At 40.7% G+C, this 25,911-nt stretch overlaps 1 protein-coding gene across 1 annotated transcript in view; it reads left to right on the top strand.

Moving 5' to 3' along the window:
* The first annotated feature begins 14,243 nt into the window (after window positions 1-14,243).
* Window positions 14,244-25,911, top strand: part of LOC134342431 (inactive tyrosine-protein kinase 7-like) — a 226,225-nt gene continuing 214,557 nt past the window's right edge. The window contains exon 1 of the mRNA XM_063040552.1: window positions 14,244-14,542. Within this exon, the coding sequence (XP_062896622.1) occupies window positions 14,488-14,542 (55 nt within the window). The 5' untranslated portion in view covers window positions 14,244-14,487. The remainder of the gene's footprint in view (window positions 14,543-25,911) is intronic.

Here is a 25,911-nt window from a genome sequence, read left to right as displayed (position 1 = left end):
TGGCCAACATGTCCAATAACTCTGGAATCATCCCAATGTACAGTAGGTTTTTCCAAATAAAACAAAGTGAGGTGTCTTACTTTAACAAAACCTGTAACACATTTTATTGAACTCCAAAACCTAAACACAAAAAGCGCACTAAAACTCTTTATGTAATAACGTCATCACCTCAGTCCAGCCTCTTAAAGTGGAGACCCAACTCAATATTCGTGGTGAATTATGCATATTTTTTCCAATTATGTTAACCTACAGTACCAGGAGTCATGCTTCCTGATGACAGCATTTCAATTTCGGAAACAACTGCCCTTCCAGCCTTTCGAATTCCTCTCTCAATCCGAGGAGCCATCAGTGTACAGAATCAGATCTGAGTTCGAAAAAGATATTTCTTTGCAACAATTTGCCTCTTCATGGCATATAATTGTTCTTGAATTGTCATGGTCATCATAGTCTTCCATGTCTGATGGTAACAGTGTAGCTGGATTCACTTGTTGAATGATTACATGATGTGCCTCAAGAACAGTAAACCACTTGGACCACTGAGCAGCTGTTACCTGGGACCCTATTCACGGTCAGTAAAGTGTGTGCTGAGTGCGGACAGCGAACATTTAGAATTTGATAAAGCATGATGCCAGAAACAGCCTTGACCGCTGGATAGGTTGCCTACACTGCTCGCAAACAAAGACCCCATCCTAATGCTACATTATCCAATTTAGCAAAGTAATAACAAACTCTGCTAAAGGATACCGTCAATCTTCATGTTTTTGAGTTAAGACTGCTATCATGTGTTTCTTGTTGACATACAAGATAAATAGTTTATGTATATCAGGGACTCCTAATGCAGGTGCGGTACTCAATGTCACTCTTAATGAAGAACTGCAAGCTTTTTTAAACTTTAAGAGTCACAGGGTTGTCTGAGTGCTTACTGTCCTTCAGCAGATTGCTGAGTGATTGAGCAATAGTTGATGGATCTATCACTAGCTCGTCAATAAATTGATAACAATGGTTTCATCTTCAGTTTGGTGTGTCTTCACTCCCTTGGTCTTTATTGAAGCAAGCTGTGACATAGCTGTCAATCTAATTGTTTCATCAGTGTTGTTCTCACCTGAGCCACTAGGGGCCGCTGTAGCTACTAAAACAGTGGATACATTGGTTGTAATCTTCAAAAACCCTTAGATAATGTAGAAGTACCAGATTGGAAAATTGTTTATGTGATAACCTTAGGGAAGGAAGCAAAAAGCTAATAGGCAAATTTGTTTATTATTGCCACATTACTGAGATACAGTGAGAAATGTGTTGTGTATATTGTTCACACAGATCAATTCATTAAAGTAGTGCAAAGCAAGACAATAACAGGGTGCAAAATAAATAGGCTGTAAAACAATGCAATATGGGCCCTTCAGCCCACAAGCTTATGCTGACCTAAATATACAAACCTACTCCATGATCAATCCCTCTTACACAGCCTATAACCTTCCATTTTACTTATGTCTGTATGCCTATCTAAGTCCCTATTATATCAGCCTGTACCACCACACCTGGCAGTATGTTACAGACACCCAAAACTCTCAGTGTGAAAACCTACCTCTGACATCCCCCCTGAACTTTCCTCCACTCACCTTAATTAGATGTCCTCTGGTATTGGCCATTCTGTCCTGGGAAAAAGGTGCTGGCTGTCCACTCTATCTATGCCTCTCATAATCTCATACACCCCTGTCTTCTCTTATCCTCCTTTGATCCAAAGAGAAAAGCCTTAGCTCACTCAACCTTTCCTCATAAGACATGTTCTCTAATCCAGGCTGCATCCTGGTAAATGTTCTCTTCACCCTCTCTGAAGCTTCAATATCCTTCCAATAATGAGGTGATCAGAACTGAACACAATAATTCAAGTGTGGTCTAACCAGAGTTTTATAGAGCTACAACATTACCCTGCAGCTCTTGAACTCAATACCCTGACGAGTGAAGGCAAATACACTATATGACTTCTGAGCCACCCTATCAAACTGCGTGGCAGATTTGAGGGATCTATGGACTTGGACTCCAAGATACCTCTGTTCCTCCAGACTGCTAAGAATACTGCTATTAAACTTGCAGTCTGCTTTTGAGTGTGATCTTCCAAACTGTATCACTTCATTTTTCCAAATTGAACCCCATCTGCCACTTTTTTGGCCAGCTCTGCACCTATAACCTATGATATGCCATTGTAACCTATGATAAACTTCTACATTATCCACAACACCACCAACCTTTGTGTCAGCTGCAAACTTACTCATCCACCCTTCCACTTCCTCATCCAAGTCAGTTAAACCACAAAAAAATGGGTCCTATAACAGATCCCCATGGAACCATATACAACCCTGAGATTCATTTTCTTGTGGACATACTCAATAAATCCATATTAGGATAATAACTGTAATAGAATCAACGAAAGAACATACCAACCTGGGCATTCAACCAGTGTGAAAAATACAACAAACTGTGCCAATACAAAAAGAAAGAAATAATAATAAATAAATAAATAAATAAATAAGCAATAAATATCAAAAACATGAGATGAAGAGGACTTGAAAGTGAGTCCATAGATTGTGGGATTATTTCCGTGACAGGGCTAGTGAAGTTGAGTGAAGTTATCCACTTTGGTTCAGGAGCCTGATAGTTGAAGGGTAATAACTGTTCCTGGACCTGGTGATGTGAATCTTGAGGCTCCTGTACCTTCTTCCTGATGGCAGCACTAAGATGGCATGACCAAGATGGTGGAGATCCCCAATGATGGATACTGCTTTCCTGTGACAATGCTCTGTGTAGATGTGCTCAGTGGTGGGGATGGACTGGCCTATTTGACAGCTTCTCCGTTCAAGGGCATTGGTGTTTCCAGACCGTGCTATGATGCAGCCAGTCAATATACCCTCTACGACACATCTATGGAAGTTTGTCAAAGTTTTAAATGATATACTGAATCTTTGTAAACTCCTAAGGAATAGAGGTGCTGTTGTGCTTTCTTCGTAATTATACTCACATGCTGGGCCCAGAACAGATCCTCCGAAAAGATCACACAGAGGAATTTAAAGTTGCTGACCCTCTCCACCTATGATCCTCCAACAAGGACTGGCTCATGGACCTCTGGTTTCCTCCTGCTAAAGTCAGTAATTAGCTCCTTGGTCTTGCTGACACTGGGTAAGAGGTTGTTGTTGTGGCACCACTCAGCTAGATTTTCTGCTTAGCCACACAGTCATTAGTGTAAAACAAGTAGAGCAGGGGGGTAAGCACACAACCTTTGCTGATGGAGATTGTGGAGGAGATGCTGTTGCTAATCCGAACTGTCAAAGGTCTGCAAGTTAGTAAATTAAGGATCCAATTGTACAAGGAGGTATTGAGGCCAAAGTCTTGAAGCTTATTGATTAGCTTTGAGGGGATGATTGTACTGAATTCTGAGCTATAGTTGATAAAGAGCATCCTGATGGATGCATTGTTGCTGTCCAGATGTTTCCAAGTTTGAATGAAGTGCCAATGAGATGGCACCTGCTGTGGACCTGTGGCACCAGAAGGCAAAATGGAGCAAATCCAAGTTGCTACTCAGGCAGGAGTTGATATGTTTAATCACAAACTTCTTGAAACAATTCATCACTGTGGATGTAAGTGCCATTGGATGATGATCATTGAGGCAGGTTACCAAATCTTTCTCAGGCATCGGTATAAGTGATGCCTGCTTTAAGCAGGTGGGTAACTCAGACTGCCAAAGTGAGAGGTAAAAGATACTAGTCAACAATCCAACCAGTTGATCAGCACAGGTCTTTAGTACCCTGTCTGGGCTGGATGCCTCTCATGGGTTCATCCTCCTGAAGGCTGCTCACATGTCGGCCTCACAGAATGAAAACACAGGATCATCAGGGTCTGCGGGAGCTTGTGATGATTTCTCCATGTTTTGCTGTTTGGAGATCTTTTGGTTGCTTCAGCACTCTGTGGTCTCCAAGATTCCAAGAGGAAGAGGCAGCATGAGCAAATCTCGTGGCAAAAAGGCTGCAGGATGGTTTGACCCCATTTCTCCAATTATAGCTTCCATTGTTCACTGATTAAAGCCACAAGGGCAATTGGAACATCAAGGCAAGTGCAGAAGTTTGGAGATCATTTGGGTGCTCCAGTGCTCTGCAGTCTCTCAGAGGATTCTGGGAGGCAGAGTGAGCAAACCTTGTAACGAGCAGGCTGCAGGACAGGGCACAAGCTTATGTTTGGCTCCATTTCACTGATTAAAGCTTCCATTGTTCACCAATTAAAGTGACAATGGAGAATAAAGCATCGAAGTGAATGCAGAGGTTGAGCATCTGCTGCTGCATCCAGGCCCAAAGAGTTTTGTCCAGGTTTTTTTCTGTGTTTTGGATTTGGACATTGGACTATAGACTCTATTTTTCATTCTTATAGTTTTTATATTATGTGTTTTTTTGCCTGATCTTCTCATTTTTTGTGGGGGATTTGGGGGAGTCAATGTGCCTGATTCATTTTGCTCCGTTTTTGTGCGGGGGGGGGACTTGGGGGTTGATTTGCCTTTTTTTTTGTTCTTTTTTTTGTGGGGAGGTGGGATTTAGGGATTGATGATCATGCTGCCTTTCTTTTCTTTTTCTTTCTTGGTTTCATGGCTACCCAGAGAACTGAAGAATTGTATACTTTGACAATAAATGCATCTTTAAACCTTTGAACCTTTTAAGGCATTGAGCTCATCTGGAACCGAAACCCTGTTGTCATCTATGTCACTTGATTTTACTTTATAAGAAGAGATAGCATTCAAGCCCTGCTACAACCATCGAGCATCTTTTGTTGATTCAAATTTAGTTGGGAATTGCCACTTCACCTGTGAGATGGCTTTCCGGAAATTGTGCCTGGACCTCTTGTAACTTTCTTGATCACCAAACTTGAATGCCTCTGATCTGGCCCTCAGCAGATGTGGATTTCATGGTTCATCCAGTGCTTCTGGTTGTCAGAAGCCTTAGACCTCATACTTTATCCACATACACCAAAACCACCTCTCTACCTTCATGAATTTGTTAATTGCTAGTTATAGAGAAAGTGCAGCACAGGTAGATAATAATGAACAAAGTCATAATGTGATAGCTATTGACCAATTAGCCAAACATCTATTGTTAGAAAAATGTTAAAATCAATTATTAAGGAAATAATAACATTTGTAAAATCATATTCTAAACAAGCAGAGGGAGAAATGATGTCTGTTAAATTTATTGGAGATTTTTGAGAAAGTCTTGAACAGAATTGATAAATGGGAATCAGTATTTTATTACATTTGGGCTTTCAACATGGAGTATTACAAAAGGTTAAGTCACAAGAAAAGAGCCCATTGCATTGGAGGTAATGTAATGGATAGAGGATAGAGGATTGGCTAACAGGCGGGAAGAAATGAGTTGAGATCAGAAGGTAATTTTCAGGTTGTAAACAATATTACAACACAGGGATCAGTTTTTGGAGTACAACTGTTTACAATATATTTTAAGAAGGAAGTACAGTAGCCCAAAAATGGGTGGGAAAGCAAGTTGCATGGTGGATACAAACAGCTTGCAAATCTATACTGACAGGCAAAGTTGGTGAGGGTGGGTAAAAATTTGGTAGATGTAGTATAACGCAGGGAAGTGTGTGAAGTTGTTTATTTGGAAGGCACAACAGGAGTACGAAATATTAATGAATGGAGGAAAACTGTAGAAAGTTGAAGCACCAAGGGATTTAGAGGTCCCTGTACTTGTACATAAAATGCTGAATCTGATGCTCAGTGGCCACCTTATTTGGTACACCTGTTCGTTAATGCGAAATATCTAATCAGCCAATCATGTAGCGGCAACTCAACGCGTAAGAGCATGCACATATGGTCAAGAGGTTCAGCTGTTGTTCAGATCAAACCAGAATGGGGAAGAAATGTGATCTCAATGCCTTTGACTGTGGAATAGTTGTTAGTGCCAGACGGGATGGCTTGAGTATCTTAGAAACTACTGATCTCCTGGGATTTTCATGGGCAACAATTTTTTGAGTTTACAGAGAATAGTGTGAAAGAAAAAAAGCATCCAGTGAGCACCAGTTCTGTGGGTGAAAATGCCTTGTTAAGGAGAGAGGTCAGAAAAGAATGGCCAGACTGGATCAAGCAGACAGGAAGGTGACAGTAACTCAAATATCCACATGTTATAACAGTGGTGTGCAGAAGAGCATGTCTGAATGCACATCACATCAAATCTTAAACCGGATGGGCTATAGCAGCAGAAGATTATGAACAAACACTCAGTGTCCATTTTATTAGGTACAGGAGGCCGCTGAGTGTACCTTTGAACTACAGCTAGTTATCATAAAAGATGATGGAACTTGGCCCTAATTTCAGTAGGACTGTTGTAGAAAAGCAGGGGAATCTGAATGCAACTCCTCAAGGCACTAGTGAAAACACATCTCAAAATCAGAATTATTATCACTGACTTATATCAGAATCAGAATCAGGTTTATTATCACCGGCATATGACGTGAAATTTGTTAACTTAGCAGCAGCAGTTCAATGCAATACATAATCTAGCAGAGAAAAAAAAATAAAATAAAAATAGTAATAATAAATAAACAAGTAAATCAATTATGCATGTTGAATAGATTTTTTAAAAGTGCAAAAGCAGAAATACTATACATTTAAAAAAAAGTGAAGTAGTGTTCAAAGATTCAATGTCCATTTAGGAATCGGATAGCAGAGGGGAAGAGGCTGTTCCTGAATCACTGAGTGTGTGCCTTCAGGCTTCTGTACCTCCTACCTGATGGTAACAGGGAGAAAAGTGCATGCCCTGGGTGCTGGAGGTCTTTAATAATGGATGCAGCCTTTCTGAGACACCGCTCTAAAGATGTTCTGGGTACTTTGTAGGCTAGTACCCAAGATGGAGCTGACTAGATTTACAACCTTCTGCAGCTACTTTCAGTCCTGTGCAGTAGCCCCTCCATACCAGACAGTGATGCAGTCTGTCAGAATGCTCTCCACGGTACAACTATAGAAGTTTTTGAGTTTATTTGTTGACATGCCAAATCTCTTCATATTCCTAATGAAGTATAACCACTGTCTTGCCTTCTTTATAACTACGTCGATATGTTAGGACCAGTTTAGATCCTCAGAGATCTTGACACCCAGGAACATGAACTTGCTCACTCCCTCCACTTCTGATCTCTCTATGAGGATTGGTATGTGTTCTTTCGTCTTACCCTTCCTGAAGTCCACAATCAGCTCTTTCGTCTTTCTGATGTTGAGTGCCAGGTTGTTGCTGCGACACCACTCCACTAGTTGGCATATCTCACTCCTGTATGTCCTCTTGTCACCACCTAAAATTCTACCAACAATGGTTGTATCATCAGCAAATTTATAGATGGTATTTGAGCTATGCCGAGACACATAGTCACGTGTATATAGAGAGTACAGCAGTGGGCTAAGCACACAGCCCTGAGGTGTGCCAATGTTGATAGTCAGCGAGGAGGACATGTTATCACCAATACGCACAGATTGTGGTCTTCCGGTTAGGAAGTTGAGGATCCAATTGCAGAGGGAGGTACAGAGGCCCAGGTTCTGCAACTTCTCAATCAGGATTGTGGGAACGCTGGTATTAAATGCTGAGCTATAGTCGATGAACAGCATCCTGACATAGGCGTTTGTGTTGTCCAAGTGGTCTAAAGCCGTGTGGAGAGCCATTGAGATTGTGTCCTATTGTGGTGACAGGCAAATTGCAATGGGTCCAGGTCCTTGCTAAGGCAGGAATTCAGTCTAGACATGACCAACCTCTCAAAGCATTTCATCACTGTCGATGTGAGTGCTACTGGGCGATAGTCATTAAGGCAACCCACGTTATTCTTCTTAGGCACTGGTACAATTGTTGCCTTTTTGAAGCAAGTGGGAACTTCTACCCGTAGCAGTGAGTGTATGATGTTAAATTTGTTGTATTGCAGCAGTAGTATAGTGCAAATACATAAAAATGACCATAAACTACAAAATAACTAAAATTTCATAAAAGGGAATAACAAGGTAGTATTTATGGACAATTCATAAATCTGTTATTGAAGGGGAAGAAACTGTTCCTAAATTGTTGAGTGTTGTTCTTCAGTCTCATAGTAATGAGAAGAGGGCATGTCCCAGATGGTGAGGGTCCTGAATGACGGATGCCACCTTCTTGAGGCACTGCCTCCTGAAAGATGTCCTTGATGGTGGGGAATGTTGTGCCCATGATGGAACTGACTGAGTCTACAACCCTCTGCAGCCTCTTGCCATCCTGTGCATCAGAGCCTTCATACCGGCTGTAATACAGCTGGTCATAATGCTCTCCACCATACATCTAAAGAATTTTCTATGAGTCTCTGGAGATATACCAAATCTCTTCAAACTTCAAACAAAGGAGAGCCACCGGTTTACCTGTTTCATGATTGCATCAATGCATTGGAGCCAGATTAGATCTTTCAAGGTGATGAGACCCAAGAACTTGAAGCTGCTTACCCATTCCACTGCTGACCCATCAATGAGGACTGGTGTGTGTTCTCCTGATTTGCCCTTCCTAAAGTCCACAATCAATTCCTTGGTCTTGTTAATGTTGAGTGCAAGGTTGTTATTGCAACACCACTCTACCAGCCAAACTATCTCACTCCTGTACACCTTGTTGTCATCTGAGATTTTACCAATAACAGTGCAGTATTATCTAGACTATTGCAAATAATTTTTCTGCCTATATTTGAGCAAGGATGTTATTTCATTGCATGCAATTTGGAGAGGTTCCCCAAAATGATATCAGGTATGAAGGGATTGTCTTAACAGTAAAGACTAAATAGGTTGAGACTCTACTAGAAGAAGAGGCAATTTAAGATTTTGGTGGGGGTGGGGGGGGAGGTGATAAAGGGTTTCCTCTCCTCTCTCTGGAGCCAGGGATCTTTGAAGTGAAGAAGAATTTCTTCTCTCAAAAACTTGTGAATCTTTGCCACAAAAAGTTGTGAGTACAAAGTTCTCGTGTACAGTTAAGACTGAGATAGAGATATGGGGAAAGGGCAGAAAATGGATCTGAAGAAGGTTGGATCAGACACAATCCTACTAAATAGCAGAGTAGGCTTGAGGAGCTAATTGGACTGCTGCTGTTCCCACTTAAGGTGTCATGGTCTTATGCAAAAAGTTGAACAAGGGAGCAGGTGTGAATTCTATTTGCAGGAAGAAAGGGAGAGTGAGAAAGAGACAGAGAGACATCTTGACTGAAGCACATTATATCTTGATAGGGCTTAACAAGATGAATGTTCAGAAGGTGTTTCCTCTTATGGGAGAACTAAAAAATATCACGTTTAAAAATAAGCAGTTGTCCATTTAAGACAAGGATGATGCAGGAGTTCTTTCTCAGAGGGTTGCAAGCCTTTGGTAAGTTATTCCTTCAAGGACAGCGGAAGAAATATCTTTATACAGAGACTCCACAGGTTTCAAGTGATTTTACAAATGAAAATCCAATATTGTGCAAATTCTCCCATGCCTTTCACACCATTTTTCAAGCTAGTAAAAGCAGTAATAAAATGTTTCATGATATTCATTAATGACTGAATCAAGCATATACTACATTAGCTTAATAATGGTTAATGTTAGGAAAGTGTTTATTGAAATGAAATAATTACAGCAAGTGGTTGTAGAATGGTATGTGATAGATAGCTATAGAAAATAGATGATTCTAGCTTACAAAGAAATCAGCTTTCAGACATTTCATAGGAATGGAACCCTTATGTAACACAGGCACTGTCTCTATAGCAAAGTGAAATAGATTTGTGGTCAATATGGGGGGTAGTGGTGAAAGGTTGGTGGGAGTAAATTGATCAATTATGAGTATCACTGTAGGCTTAATGTGCTGTGTTGCTTATTCAAAATCAGAATCCACACCTAATTCATATCCCGAGGGGTATCTGGAATAGTGCAATCGGAGTCTTCAGTTCTGGTGCAGACTTTGTTCTGGGGGCATCCAACAGCACTCCAGTTTGGCTGGATACTTTATGGTTTCTTCACATCCTGTCACAGGATATCTTAGCCTTTGCCTTAGGCTCCCAGCAAACAGATAATGATAATGATGAGGAAGAGTGGAAGGAGTGGAGGAAAAGAAGTTAGAGGATATGAAAGTTAGAAGTCATCTTCTTTGGCTGGAAATTTGCTTGAAGAGCCCACCCAACTGGTTCCATTATCAGATGAGGTAATAACTGGGGCAGTGACAGACTGCATTCAGACTCTTTAGCTTTGATATTACATGGATGAAGTCTCATCTGTGGCACTCTGACTATACTTTTCACCTTTAGGTTACTCTTGCAGGCTAAGATCTGAGTCTATGAATCAAAATGATGCAACCACTTTGTTCTTAATGAAATACAAACGTATTTCTGTAAAGGATTAACTAATTGTCTTTAGTGCCTCCAGAAAGTAAGAAAGCAACAGTTAATGTATAGTTCATTATCCTAAAACATATTCTTTACCTTAAGCAGCCGAGAAATTTTTATGGCGCTAACTTGATGAAAAGCAAAAGAAAGAAAGCTTTATTATCACCAGATCATGTAGTTCTCTCTGTATACCTAGAATTAGTTAACTGTCCATTAGTTAATTAGTCCAGGAACCTGAGAGGGTAGTGGTATAATTAATGTTTCTATGCGTGCAGTCAAATTACCACCTACACACCTGGGTGTCTCAATACCATTTATTTGTAAAATTACCATTTGTGACCATAATTTGCTTAGCCAACATTTACTGCCACAATCACAGTTTGGGATTCATAGCTAATCCTAAACTGTGACCCATCCATTGCAAATGCCAGTTAATTGTTGTGAATTTGTGGAGTAACACAAACAATACTGGATAATCAAGGCAGATTTCTGTCCATGAAGGACATAAGTGAACCAAAACGATATTTGTTCAACTATCTCATAATCAATATTGCCTTCATTACATTTTTAATGTAAGGCAAAATTTAAGTTTATTAGTTGACATGGTGGTATTTAAATCAATAGTTCAAGAAATGTATACCAGGTAGTCAGTAACTTAAATACCATGCCAATTACAGCAGGAATTCTCAGTCAGTGACTCTTAATTCAATCATGTGCTACTTACTATGGAAGTGCATCTCTGTTATGAAGATGTCCTGCTCAGAATCAGCAGCCAAGTGTGAGAATCGTGCCAATCCTGCACCTTTGCAAATCAATGTTATGAAGCACACCCTTAGACATGATGCTGGTTAGGCAACAAACTAGTTGCCCAGTGCTTCAAACTTCAGTGGAGATGATAGTATCCTTAGATCTCAGATGGATAACTGAAATGGACTCTTGGATCATTTACCGATCTCACCAATCGCCTGCCACACTGTATTTCTTCTCCTCCCCCTTTCGTTCCAGTATTGATGAAGGGTCTTGGCCCAAAAAATTCAACTGTTTATTCCCCTCTATAGATGCTGCCTGACTTGCTGAGTTGCTCCAGCATTTTGTGTATATCACTCAAGATTTCCAGCACTTGCAGAACCTTGTGTTTACTTCTGTGAAAAATTAACCCCACAAATCCTCTTTAAACCTATTTTTCCTCACTTTAAACCTTTGTCTTCTAGTGTAAGATACTCGTACCATGAGAAGCAGATTAAAAAGTGTGGAATGCCTAGAAGACATGCAAATTTACAAAGGACGTTGCTGTGCAGGAAGAAGGTATGTTAAAAGTCTGGCAACAAATGTTCTTAACTTTTTCTTTCATGATATTCAGAGCTCAGACAAGATTAACAGTGTGGGGATCCTCTCCAGCAAATATGTCTTTAGGACTGTAAGCCTAGGGGAAAGGGGATGATGCATTCTTGGTGTGTACCCATTGCTGCTCTGGGTTGTGTCAATCTCAAGTCTTCATTTGAAAGCTGCTATTAAAAGGGTCAGGGCATCACTAATGTTATTTCAATTGCTTCCTTCTTTTCACTTTGTCCCTGTCTCCCTGGTGCAGAGATATACCTCCCAAACCTGTTCATCCAAAGAATATAATGGCAGAAAATTAGTATGATCAGAGATCATGATGGCAATGTTGAACTAAACATTAAACAAAAATTGCATTTATTCTTTTCTGTTGCCTTTTTTGGTCTAGAAGTCCAGCATGACTGGAATGACTCCATTTTGTTGACACAAATATCAAGATCTAAGTCATGCTCTTTTCTCTGCTCTTCCAATGTTTTCAACAGAGGGCAGCATAGATACTTCCAGTGGCCCAGATTTGGTGGGCAAGCCCTAAGGAACTGGAATACTGATGTTAATTAGCACACAAATCTATTCTTAAATATACAGTTTTGAAGCAACAAAATTTTCACCAGGATCTCAATTGAATGCAGAAACCCAGTTGTATTACCATTACACAGGCGTGCGTTAAATGCGCGGTGTAATGCAGTAGTGCCATTCGGGAACAAATGAATTTCGGGGCTACTCGTTTCTAAGGGATAGACTCATTTGGTAATAAAGGTTAATAATTAGTGGTAAGAAATTCATAAGAGTTGAAGGTGATGTTGAGAAAGAAATGAAATGAGAATTGCATGAGTTCTTGTAAAACAACAAATCTGCTGGAGTGTCTCAGTGGGTGGAACAGGATGGAATGTGGGAGAAATGCTTCCACCCGATACACCGAAAATCCCTTTCCTGCACAGATGCTGCTCGGCCTACTGAGTTCCTCCAACAGATTGTTTATTGCTCCAGATTCCAGCAACTGCAGTCTCTAGGTACACAATCTTAATGGATCTTGGAAGCAGATTCAAATTATCTTTTAAAGAAAACTGAATAAATTATTTAACAGGAAAAATATAAGACATTCAGAATGAGAAGTTATTATTATAATAACTTCCTAAAGGAATATTTTGAAAGGGTCCCATAATGTCCCCTAGTTATGGCTGTTGTAATGTAAAATAGCTGCAAGATAACAATTTTTTTCTTGTTCTGTTTCTCCTTACTTGTGTTAATTTTCAATGGTTTGCTTTAATATGAGAGACTGTATAAGGTATATACTCTGAAATCCTTACTCCTCACAGACATCCACCAAACTGAAAAAAAACAAAGAATGAATGATGTTAACAAAAAGTTAACACCCTCTCTTAACAACAGCCAGCTGAATATACAGAGAAATCAAGAATTTGATCGTTGCACTAAGTTGGAGTTCTAAGCAGTTTCTAAGCTCTAATTTCGTCATCTTTTGGTGTATATCTACTTTCAAAGTAATAGGATAGAATGAACGATTTCCCAACACCAAATTATTTTTACGCTTAATGGGTGGGTACATAATATCCACAACAATCCATGTAGGTAATGAATAAACTGACCAACTACTATGATAGTGGACCATATAATTCACGCGTTAATATTCAAATTCGTTGGCAGTGTGTATGTTACATTCAGCTTTGATTAAGTTTCGGTGAGCCTGCTGAGAAGTGAATGCTCAGCTCATGTCTCTAACGCAGGAGTTCCCAATCTTTTTTATGCCATGGACCCCTACCATTAACCGAGGGGTCCGTGATCCAGGTTAGAGCCCATGCCCTAACGCAAGATAAGTGATCACTATCCTGGTTCACAGATATTAAAAAAAAGGTGAACAATGATGGGGAGTTCTGCAGTCTTACCTCAATACCGAGACTGGCGAAAAAAAAGAGAACATGATCAAGCATTGTGATGATGAGGTTAACTGATTGAAAATGGGACCAGAGTCAACTCAGTTCGTTTCCGTTGCTTTCTCTGGCTGGAAGCTGGAGCGACTGCGCTTTACTGGCCTCAAGGTAAACCCCTTCTGTTATTTCAAAGGTCCAAACTATCTGCAACCGTTATCAGTTACTTCGTCGCTGGGGTTTTAACAGGACCAGCCCGTAGGGCAGGAATACTGAGTTCCTTTTACAGGATTCCAGTCAGGAACGGCTCCCCACGAGAAAAATCAACTGATTCCTGTCATTACTTGGGATCTCGGGTGGGTACAATGACTTTTGCACAATGAACAACCTGCCGACAATTATTAATGTAGTATTTTGTTGAAATATTCATTAGCTCAGCAGCGTTCACCTTTCCCTCTCAGGCACACAAAGCGCTCTTTCACTCGGCAAGACCACTTCGCCCGACCGGAAACGGTGGGCCCGCCCCGTGGCAATTCCATTGGTTGGGGGTTCCAGACACCACCCGCCTCGCGACGGAATGCCAGGTGGCGATTGGGCCAGGCGACGATCAAGCAAAGGCGGAGACGGCTGTTTCCGGCGAGCAGGTTCGGCGGTGGTAGTTTGATTTCGTCCCTTGCTCCCGCTGCCCTCGCGTGCCCGGGTCTGTCGGCTGGAAGCGCGAGCGATGCCCGGGCTGGGCCGGACGGCCGGTCGGTCACTGAAAGCGCAGTGACCTGCTGGCAGTTCCCGCTGCTGGGAGAGGGGAAATCCGCTGCCACCGTCGCCTTGTTTTCCCAATCCTTCCGACTAAACCTTTCTTTCCCTCCCCTCTGCTGTGGCTTCGATGGCGAAGAGGATGTCGGCTGTGGCTGTTTGGGCCGCCGCCCTCTTGGCTCAAGGTAAGCGGAGAAAACTCGATCCCCCCCCTCCCCAAGTGAAGGCGGCTGATTTGTTCGGATCCTGGGGAGGGGGTCGATCCCTGTTTGGGGAGGGAGAGGCTGCTAAATGATACAGCAGTAACTCGGCACCCTTGTACTTGGCGGGAGGAAATTTCTGTTGCAAGTCAAATCCGTGCTGGCATCGAAGGTGAACTTGCCGGTACGTCTCAATAGGAAACATTTTGTTCAAAGAGCGTTCGATTTTTTTTTCAGTGTAACTTATTCGGGGCAAAGATGTCAGCGGAGCTTGTGAGTTTGCAACAATGCATGTAGTGTGAACATGTGTGTTTGAGAGCCTCTGCCGTAACCCCAGTAACAATGAGGGAGGAGAAAACTGCGACCGCCTATCTATTTCTATTTAGGTATTTTATTCGATGCAGTTTTTGTGAAAATGAAGTTGAAAGTTGTTAAAAACACTTAAAAAACGAGAGTCTGACCCGCGCGCTGTATTACTGCAGTAATTGCAGCCAGATGTTATAAATTGGGGTCTGAAAATCTGATCTTTCGGACGTGCGGGTTTGGTATTCTGCCGGTGCTATGGCAGAATTACTGTGACCTGCACTTGATTGGATATTAGGAGGTGCAGAATCGGGATTATTTTCTAAATTTTGAAAATTTTGCATGGTCTGGGTATGGGGGCAGGGGTACTGACGATCAAATCCAGTTATAAAATTGTCAGACTTCGGTTCACAATAATGTTCGATTTCATGATCCCAGTTTGAGGGTATTGTGCCGGTGGAGGGAAAACGAACTATTAGCATAGAGTATGTTCTGATTCCGTTTTTTTTAAAGCGTTCGGTCGATATTCTATATTTCAAGTGCTCTTCCTAACTATTAAAAGTTGAGAGTTACCTGCCTTCGCCACCCCCACAGGAAGTATGCTTGAGATTGCAGCCACCCTCTGGGTGGGAAAAAGTCTTTAAATCCTCTTCAAACTTGGTTCTCCTTCGACCCACGCTGTAAAATCGTAAACGGCTCTGCAAAGGTTTCTCACTTCCTATTCCTATCTACGCCCTCAATTCCTGTGCTTTAAAGAAACGATTATATAAAAGTAGTCTATCCTTACCTGACCTTTTCAACCAGCTTGGCCAGATGGGCCTACCTTCAATGAACAAGTAAAATTATAGTGCAGTCCATTCAGTCCGTTGAGTCTACTTCCGTTCCAAGTGGATTTTTTTCATTATTTCCACGTGTTTGAATATTATCCATTTGCTAGAAGTCACCAGACTGAAGAAAAAAATAATACTGGTGATCTCCTCTAACATAGGATACTCCTGTTTTGCATCTTTGGCAACAGTTCCCAAAAATGTGGCATCGATTTAGCTGAGAGCAGTCATCTCCAATGTGCATCTCCAGTCCTTAGCCACACTTTCCATGGCAGCTGTTTTAAATGGAACCAGATTGATCCAATCCATGTCATATTGTTCACTAAGTGTTTTTAGCATTTTTCTATTTTTATTCATTCATGAATTTGGTTTTGGATCTTGGATCAATGATTCATTATAACCTGTTTCCAACTCCAAAAACATGTATTAACACCTTGCCCACCATGTCATCTGACCTTGATTACCTGAAAGTTACTCATGAAGCTACCGTAACTTCATTCTAAATTTGAGGATATCCAAGAGGGTTCTCCCATAGCTCAAGGGTGATAGCACTTCAAGAATGCAGCTCCCCACCACCTTGGCGACTAGGGATGGGATCATCCGGTGAAGCTCATGTGCCTTGAATATATTAAAAAAAAGTCTGTATCCTACCCTAACATCAAGTTCAGTTGATCTTTCAACTCCTGCCTTTGCTGACTTGTCCTGTATTTGCAAAGCAAAAGATGAGGTGCTTGAAGTTCTGAAGTAAGTACAAAAGAAAGGAGTATTATTACGTTAGGCAGTATTTATGGGGAGATTGAAAAGAAATGTGCTTTAGGTTGTAGAGAAGTGGTGGGGTAAAGAGAACAAAGACAATGGGCTAGAGTAGAATGTCTTCATGACACAAGTACTGGTGATGTAATTAAGGGCAGTTGATCACATCTGGAGAAGGGGAAAAAAGGCTTAACAGTGAGATGAAAAAGCCTACTATTTTTGGAAACCTGAAATACTGTGGTTGGCATCTGTTAAAGAAAAAAAATTCTTCAAAGAGAAACTAAAATTTGATTTTGAGAGGTCATTGAAGGATGACAAATTGTCAGTAGAGTTATAAAGCATGGAAATACTCTTTGGCCAAACCATTAATGCTGCTTGGCTGCCTATCTGAACTAGTCCTATTTTGGCTGCATTTGGTCTATATCCTTCTAAATGTTTTGTACCCAGGAACCTGTACATGTGTCTTTTATTTTTTTTGTAATTTATTTTTTATAGATTTTCATCATCAGACAAACATTTCCATAAGATGTATTTCAGATACTGTACATAAATATCGTACATGTGTCTTTTAAATGTTATAATTGTTCCCGCTTCTACAGCTTCCTCTATCAGATCGTACCACATTCCTCTAGGTAAAGACTTGCCCCTCATGTTCCCTTCAAATCTTTCCCACCTTAAAGGTGTGCCCTTCAGCTGTAGACTTTCTGAGTCCCTCATGATCTTATAAACCTCTATAAGGTCACACCTGAAAGTTTGCCAAAACACCTCCCGTCTAACTGTGGTGCTGCTTTCTGGGAAATGTGCAGTATATAATGTAATGCCACTGGTCAAATAGGGGAAGGAAAAATGGAATTTTTTGGCCCATTAACCCAGCATCAATAATGAAAAGAGAAAATACTGGAAATGAATCAATAGATCAATTAGCATCTCTATAAAGGGAAACAGACTGGAGTTCTGATAAAGGATTTTGTGATTCACACTGAGTCATTGAGAAAACATTGATAAAAAGGTGGTGGTAGGACAGTTAAAATTGTAAACCTATCAAATAGTCAATGTGGATTTATCAAAGGAAAATGGGACAAAGTAGACATGTACACTGGGTTCTGGTTAGTTGACACACTTTGGGACCAGTACATTTTGGCCCAATTAAGTTACTGCCCCAATTAGCTGAAGTTTCATGGAAATAGTTAAAAAGGTGTTTAAAAAAAAAGACAAATGACTAAGTAAAAAAAAACATACATCAAAGTTGCTGGTGAACGCAGCAGGCCAAGCAACATCTGTAGGAAGAGGTGCAGTCGACATTTCAGGCCGAGACCCTTCGTCAGGAAAAATTATGATTTGAATGAAATACAGAACAAATTAGAACACTCTCAGTACTACTACGGTATTACAAAACTGTATTAGTTCCTAATATTTATTAACAATGGAATTCATCCAGTGTATGCTGGCGTGTTATTTTGATTAACTGTAAATGAACAAAACCAGCGCAGACACCTAGTGCAGATAATGGACAGCCTTCATACAATGCTGTCAACAATTGCATTCTCAAAATCTTCATTTCCATTGTAAGGTTCAAGATGATTATCAATAGTAGTGAAAGTGATTTCATTTTCGCTCCCATCTGTTTCTGACATCTCCAAGCCTGAATGCTTAAAATTCCAGAGAGCAAGACAGTTCTGAATTGTCTTGCTGCTTATTTCTCACCAATTATCAGTGACAAAAAATCACTGCTATTTGAGCACACATGCAGTGGATGCTATTGAAAAGCTGTTTGCTCTAAGCACAGTTTGGTGTCTAATGGCCACAATAGTACACACGCCTGATGCTGGTTCAAAATCGTTTGGCAATAGTCTCCTGCCCCAAATAAGCAGAGTAGTGTCCCAAATAAATGAAGGGAACCCCCGGCTATTTTCTAGATTAGTTTTTGTTCTTTAAGAGTTGCCCAAGTAACCAGAATCTACTGTACTTGGATTTCCACAAAGCATTCATTAAGTTGCAATCTTAAAAAAAATAAGATTAAGAAAATGGGAGGTTTAGATAATATACAGCTGGCCCTCCGTATCCGCGAAGTCAACCAACCGCGGATCGAAAATACTGTATAGGTTTCCCCCGCTATCCGAAAGTAGAGCGGAAATGATGTAAAGTGAAGAAGCAATTACCATTAAGTTATATGGGAAAAAATTTTGAGCGTTCCCAGACCCAAAAAATAACCTACCAAATCATACCAAATAACACATAAAACCTAAAATAACACTAACATATAGTAAAAGCAGGAATGATATGATAAATACACAGCCTATATAAAGTAGAAATAATGTATGTACAGTACAGTGTAGTTTCACTTACTAGAATCGGGCAGACAGTGAGCACACTAGAAGGTTCACGCACTTTTCTTTCGTACAGTTCTTTGTAAGCACTCAAAACATCCTGCAAACCTGCTCTAAATCTACGTGCCCTTTCAAAATTAAAGTCATACTTTTCTGCAATCATTGCAGCACTGTCAATCTAGCGAAAATCTCACGCAGTTCAAAGCTATGGTGTGCGCGCTGCCTCTATAACGGCTTGCTGCAAAACAAACGGTGAATGCTGTTTTCGCTTTTAGCTGCTCGGGGTGCATGCTGCCTCTATGATGACTCTCTGCAAAACAAACGCTGAACGCTATTTTCGCTGAGGCAGCATCAGCGTTCCCAGAAGAGCTACGATGGTTACATCTGTACTGAACGTGTACAGACTTTCTTTTTCTTGTCATTATTCCCTAACCAATGCAGTATAACTATTTTATATAACATTTACATTGTACTAAGTATTATAAGTAATCTAGAGATGATTTAAAGTATACGGGAGGATGTGCGTAGGTTATATGCAAATACTATGCCATTTTATATAAGGGACTTGAGCATCTGCGAATTTTGGTATCTGCAGAGGGTCCCGGAATCAGTCCTCTGCGGATATGGAGAGCCGCCTGTATTGGCACAGTTAAGTGATTAGTTAACGGCAAAAAGGTTTGGATAAATAGTTTTTTTTTTGATTTGCAGTCAAATCAATAGTGGGGTCTCAATGACTGAAGTGTGTTGGTCCGAAATATCATCTGTTGTCTTTTTCATAGATCCTGCCTGGCCTGCTGAGTTCCTACAGCATTTTGTTTGTGTTGCTTGGATTTCCAGCATGTGCAGATTTTTTTCTTGTTTGTGGTTGGGTCTCAATGATTGTTACTGTATAGTCTTTAAGTAATTTGCAATCTGCTAATTGGTTGAAAGGACTGGTTGTACTATGATTAAAATGTGCTGATGATAAAGTTAAATAGGCAGTTGTAGAGAGTTGTGAACATAGCTCAGTCCATCACACAAACCGGCTCCCCTCCATGGACTTTGTCTACGATTTTTGCTGTTTGGGAAAGCAGCCAACAAAGACCCCTTGGTACGTGTGACTATAATAAGCCAATACTCAAAACAAACTGAGGAGGTGACAACTCCCAAAGAAATATAAATAGATTCCATCTGCCAACTTCTTTCAAACTCATTTAATGTTGAAAAAACTAGTGACTTTAAATAGAGGGAGATCTGGGGGGTTTTGCTGTATGTCAGCAAAAAACACGGACAAAGTTCTATAGATGCACAGTGGAGAGTATTCTAACTGGTTGCATCATTGCCTGGTGTTGAAATACCAATGCCCAGGGCAGAAAAGACTTCAGAAATTGCTTGATACAGCCCAGATTAGCAAGATCATTGAGTACAAGGAGAGCTGCTACAAGAAAGCAGCATCAATTATCAAAGGTGTATGCCCTCTTCTAGCTATTACCACTGGGCAGGAGGTACAAAACCCTTTGGTCCTGTGTCGTCCAGTTTTGGAACAGTTATTACCCTACAACTATCAGGGTCCTGACTTGGCGTGGATAACTTCATTCATCGCAACTCTGAACTTACTCGATGACCTACAGGCTCAATTTTCAAGGACTCTTAACAACTCATGTTCTCAGTATTATTTTTATTTGCACAGTTTGTCTTTCAGACATTGGCTGTTGGTCAATCCTTGTAAGTTTTTCATAAAATTCTATTGTATTTCTTTTTTGTAAATGCCTCCAAGAAAATGAATCTCAAGGTAATGTGTATGTGTATTTTAATAATAAACTTGCTTTGAACTTTGTAAGGAGAGTCACAGCTTTGGGAAAAGGAAAGTAGAAAGGGAGAATCATCCAGTGAGAAATGCTAAGACTTAAAAGATTAATTGATGTGGTCTCTGTTGGACTGAGGTGGGGAAAATAAAGAAATATTGAAAAATGAAAGGAAGGCAGTGGATTACGGTTAGTTGGGTTATTGATTAATTGGGACAACTTTTAAAGAACAAAAACTAATGGAGGAAAGAGCATGATTCCTTTCCCTTTGTTTCACAATGCTTAATTGGAACAGCTGGCTGTTGCCAGACAATGTCTAACTATCATCAGATGTGTGCACTTGCGTGGCTGTTAGGCACTACGCCATGCTAAGAGCGAACAGTTTTTAAATAGTGCCAGTTGCTTGTGTTTGTGTTCAAAAGTAGTGATTAATGTCATTGATATTTGGTGAGAAATAAATAAGCGATAGGACCGCACAAAAATGAAATTGGAGGTATTGACAATCACCTTGAATGTAATAATGAAAATGAAGATTTGGGAGAGGCAGTTGTCAGTGGCATTGTCTGAAGGCAGTCCATTATCGAGACGAGGTGTCTGCTGATTTTGTTTAGTCAGTCAAAAGAACTCTGCAGCACACTGGATGAATTCCTCAAGCTATTAGGAACTAATACAGTTTTATAGCACTGTAGTAGTATTGGTCTGTATTTCACTTAAACAATAATTTGTTACTAATTTAAATGGTAGTTTTTGTAATTTTATAAACGCAAACAACAGGAATTCTGCAGATGCTGGAAATTCAAGCAACACACATCAAAGTTGCTGGTGAACGCAGCAGGCCAGGCAGCATCTCTAGGAAGAGGTACAGCCGAGACCGGCCTGAAACGTCGACTGTACCTCTTCCTAGAGATGCTGCCTGGCCTGCTGCGTTCACCAGCAACTTTGATGTGTGTTGCTTTCGTAATTTTATATCTTTTTTTTAATGTATTTCCATGAAACTTCAGCTAATTGGGGCAGTAATTGAAATTGGGCCAAAATGTACTGTCCGGATATGCCCTAGTTAACTGAAATCCGCTGTTTTTTTTTGTATAGAGGATGTAGAAAACCATCTTTGTAATAAAAAATCCCAAGGTCTACAGTGAATAATGAACTTGAAGAAATTAATGCTTGTTTTAAAGGAAAAAATATGGAGAAAAAAATGCGAGCTGAAAAACATTTAAATTCTCTAGATGTTTCATGTAGTCCTGGATTAATACAGGATGCACCAGCCAAATGAACTCAGCAAGTCTATGAAATGGTGCTGCAGTAATGACAGCTTTTGTTTGGAGCTATGTTGAATTTTCTTCTCTGAACCCTATTGCAAAACATAGTTTCTTTGTTCACAAGTTGTGTCTGGTTAAAGTACAGTTGTGGTTTTGCTGTAGCTGGCCAAAGAGACTTAAAATTTGTATCTTAGTATGGTGCTTTTAAAGAAGCAAAACAAGTAAGTATGCTTTACAATAAGCAAGCAAAAAGTATTCATTTCAAACTGTGAGATTAGCACTGTCTAATTACTCTTTTATTTTTAAATGGAATTGACTACAGAGAAAAAAGGCAACTGGATTATGGTTTCAGCTCATTTTAGTGCATTTAGAAATTGCCCTTGAGTGTATTCAGTGGGTTGCTCAAGGATGAAAATGGCTCTGGGGGCTTTCAAAAGAACTGGATCTTGTATTTTGGAGTTTAGTATGATGGCTGCTGCTTGTTCACATGTCTGCTGAAGGAATAGCGCTCTACTCTCTTTACACCCAAGACTGTGTGTCTTGGCACAGCTCAGATACCATTTATACATTTTGCTGATGACGCAACTATTGTTGCAAAACTTCAGATGGTGATAAGGAGATATACAAGAGTAAGGAAGATCAGTTGGTTGAGTGGTGTTGCAGTAACAACCTTGCACCCAATGTCAGTAAGACCAGGGAATTGACTCTGGACTTTAGGAAGGGAAAGTGGAGGGAATACACCAGTCCTCCTCGAGGGATCAGCACTGGAAAGGATGAGCAGTGTCAAGTTCCTGAGTGTCAACATCTCTGAAGATCTTTCCTGGGCCCAGCATATTGATGTAATTACCATGAGGCAGGATAGTGGGTATTAGGAGTTTGAGGAGACTTGGTATGTCACCAAAGACATGTTTCAGGAAAAGCTTCTTCACCACCACCATCAGATTTCTGAATTGACAATGAACCCATGTATACTATCTCACTTTTTCCCTCTTTTTGTTATTTCTTTGTACTAATTTAATATTTATATATATTCTAATTTTATTATGATGTATTGCAAATCTAACAAATTTTGCAGCATGTATCAATGGTATTAAACCTGATACTGAAAATTACAGCCAACTCTCTTCCAGAATTTCAGTAAATTGATGTTGGGTAGGTGACCCTGGATTAGAGATGCTGTATCATGGGTACTTTAGCTCAAGGATTAAAAACATTACCAAGTCAATAATGGGGTTTGCACTTGGGTTAGAGTTGGAGCAAAGACCAGAGGATTATGAAGATGGAGTATGTTAAATTGGTAGAGGCAATGCTCTGGAGGAATTTGAACACAAGGATGAATTTTAAAATGGAGCTGTGATTGACCAGGGAGATTATGGGTGACTGGATTTAATGCTGTGGGAGCTGATTTTTTTTGGCTGTGCAAGTTCATGGATGACTGGTCAAGATTGTGTTTGGGAGCTGTTAAACTAAGGTGGTTGGTTCGTTATACAGTACTGGGAGTTGGTGGTCTTAATATTGGAGTGTTTTTACAAGCTCATCACAGGATAGATGTAATTCAAAATGGTGTTTGTATTAGTCTTGACTGGCTGCAGTGCAATTTCAAAATAGTGGGTCTTAGACTCCTCTGCACTGTGGGTGATTTAAAAAATATACAGTATAAAACCCTTTTGTCAGGAATTGTAATCTTCACTGTATGTAGGTCTTTCAATTTCATGCCTTCAAAGTTTAAACCTTCCCCTGGCTATCTCCATTCCAAAGGATATCACTCCAGCCCATATCATTGCTATACATCATGAAAAGCAAGCGACACGCTACTGATCCCTTAAATACTTGACCATAGGCAGCTTTCATTTAATAAAACTTGATCATTACTGTTTTGTGTTTTTGGTGACCGAGGTGAGTTTTGGCTCCTCTATATGCCAACTAGTGGAGTGGTGTCACAGCAACAACCTGGCACTCAATGTCAGTAAGTCGAAAGAGCTGATTGTGGACTTCAGGAAGAGTAAGATGAAGGAACACATACTAATTCTCATAGAGGGATCAGACGTGGAGAGAGTGAGCAGTTTCAAGTTCCTGGGTGTCAAGATCTCTGAGGACCTTACCTGGTCCCAACAGATCGATGAAGTTGTAAAGAAGGCACGACAGCGACTATACTTCATCAGGAGTTTGATATGTCAACAAATTTGGTATGTCAACATATTTGGTATGTCAACAAATACAGGTTTCCCCCGCCATCCGAAGGTAGAGCGTTCCTGTGAAATGGTTCGTAAGCCAAAATGTCGTAAAGCGAAGAAGCAATTACCATTTATTTATATGGGAAAATTTTGTGAGCGTTCGCAGACCCAAAAATAACCTACCAAATCATGCCAAATAACACATAAAACCTAAAATAACAGTAACATATAGTAAAAACAAGAATGATATGATAAATATACAGCCTATATAAAGTAGAAATACTTTTTCACAATCATTGCCGGCACAGATCTCCGTAGCGAAAATTTCACGCAAGCGCTGTTGGCAGAAAATCTCATGCAAGTGCTGTTGGCAAAAACACGGCGCAAGCGCTCTCCAGTAATCTTTAAACTATGAAGCTGCCAAATCATACCAAATAACACGTAAAAATATACAGCCCATATAAAGTAGAGATAATGTATGTACAGTGTAGTATCACTTACCAGAATCGGGACAGTGCAGAGCACACTGATGATGGTGTGTTAGGCTGAGTCGTCGCAGGCTGGGTGGTGCAGTGGCCCACACCCTCCGGGCCACCAACCGATACATTGCCGCGAAGCACGCAGGGGTCCAGCAGTAGCCGGGACGCACCCAGCACATCTTTAAGAAAAAAGCCGAAATAAGCATGCTAATTAATTACGTGTGGGGCGGCACCTAATTAATTAGCATGTTTATTTCGGCTTTTTTCTTAAAGATGTGCTGTGTGCCTCCCGGCTACTGCTGCATTCTCCACGAATCGGTACAGTATCTGTCCGCGGCCTGTGTGTTGGGGTAGTGGGACACTGGAGTGTCATCTCGTCATCTGTTTCCATTAGGGCAGGCAGCTCATCTTCTCCTATGACTGCCTGCCTCGATGTCGAAGGTCGAGGTTGGTCGTCTGCTATGGCTGATATGGAAGGCTTGCTTGATTGCTGAGCCTCGCGCATTTTTCTATTATACAGTTCTTTGTAGGGACTCAAAGAATCTTGCAAATATTCCCCTAAATCTACTTACCCTTTCAAAATTAAAGTTGTACTTTATCATTACTCATTCGGTTTTGATTGTTATCCTTTCCTCTTCCAATTGCATCAGCTCTTCATCTATCAGTTCTTGGTCATGGGATGGCAGAACCTCTTCAACATCATGTTCGTCATCTTCCACAAGCCAAACTCACTTTTTCCTTGCTTCGTTCACCACGATCGAAATGCTTAATTATGTCTAGCTTTACGCGAAGTGTAACACCCTTACGAGCTCTTTCAGGCTTTTCCGACACCATAGAACTCATCTTGCAAACTACTGCTCACAGGCTTGTGTTAAAGCAATGCTGGCAAGAATGCCGTTGCGAATCCGGGGAGAGCGGCTGCTCGGGGCACGCACTGCCTTTTATTGCACGCTGATGTTTTTCGTGCGCTGAATTTTTTTCGTAACAGTGAAAATACCTTCTGAAAGCGAAAACAGGGTACTAATGTAGGTCTTTTGTAACAGTGAGGTTTTGTAAAGGGAACGTTCGAAAAGCAGGGGACACCTGTACATTCAAAAACTTCTACAGACGTACTGTGGAGAGCATTCTGACAGGCTGCAGCACTGTCTAGTATGGGGGAGGGCTACTGCACAGGACTGAAAGAAATTGCAGGGGGGTAAATTTAGTCGGTTCCATCTTGGGTACTAGTCTACAAAGTACCCAGGACATCTTTAGGGAGCGGTGTCTCAGAAAGGCAGCGTCCATTATTAAAGACCTCCAGCACCCAGGGCATGCCCTTTTCTCACTGTTACCATCAGGTAGGAAGTACAGAAGCCTGAAGGCACACGCTCAGCGATTCAGGAACAGCTTCTTCCCCTCTGCCATCCGATTCCTAAATGGACATTGAGCCCTTGAACACTACTTTACTT

Source organism: Mobula hypostoma, chromosome 2, assembly GCF_963921235.1.
Source record: "Mobula hypostoma chromosome 2, sMobHyp1.1, whole genome shotgun sequence".
Taxonomy (NCBI): Eukaryota; Metazoa; Chordata; class Chondrichthyes; order Myliobatiformes; family Myliobatidae; genus Mobula; species Mobula hypostoma.
The sequence above is the reverse complement of the archived record's forward strand: the minus strand, read 5'-3'. Positions and strand labels throughout refer to the sequence as shown.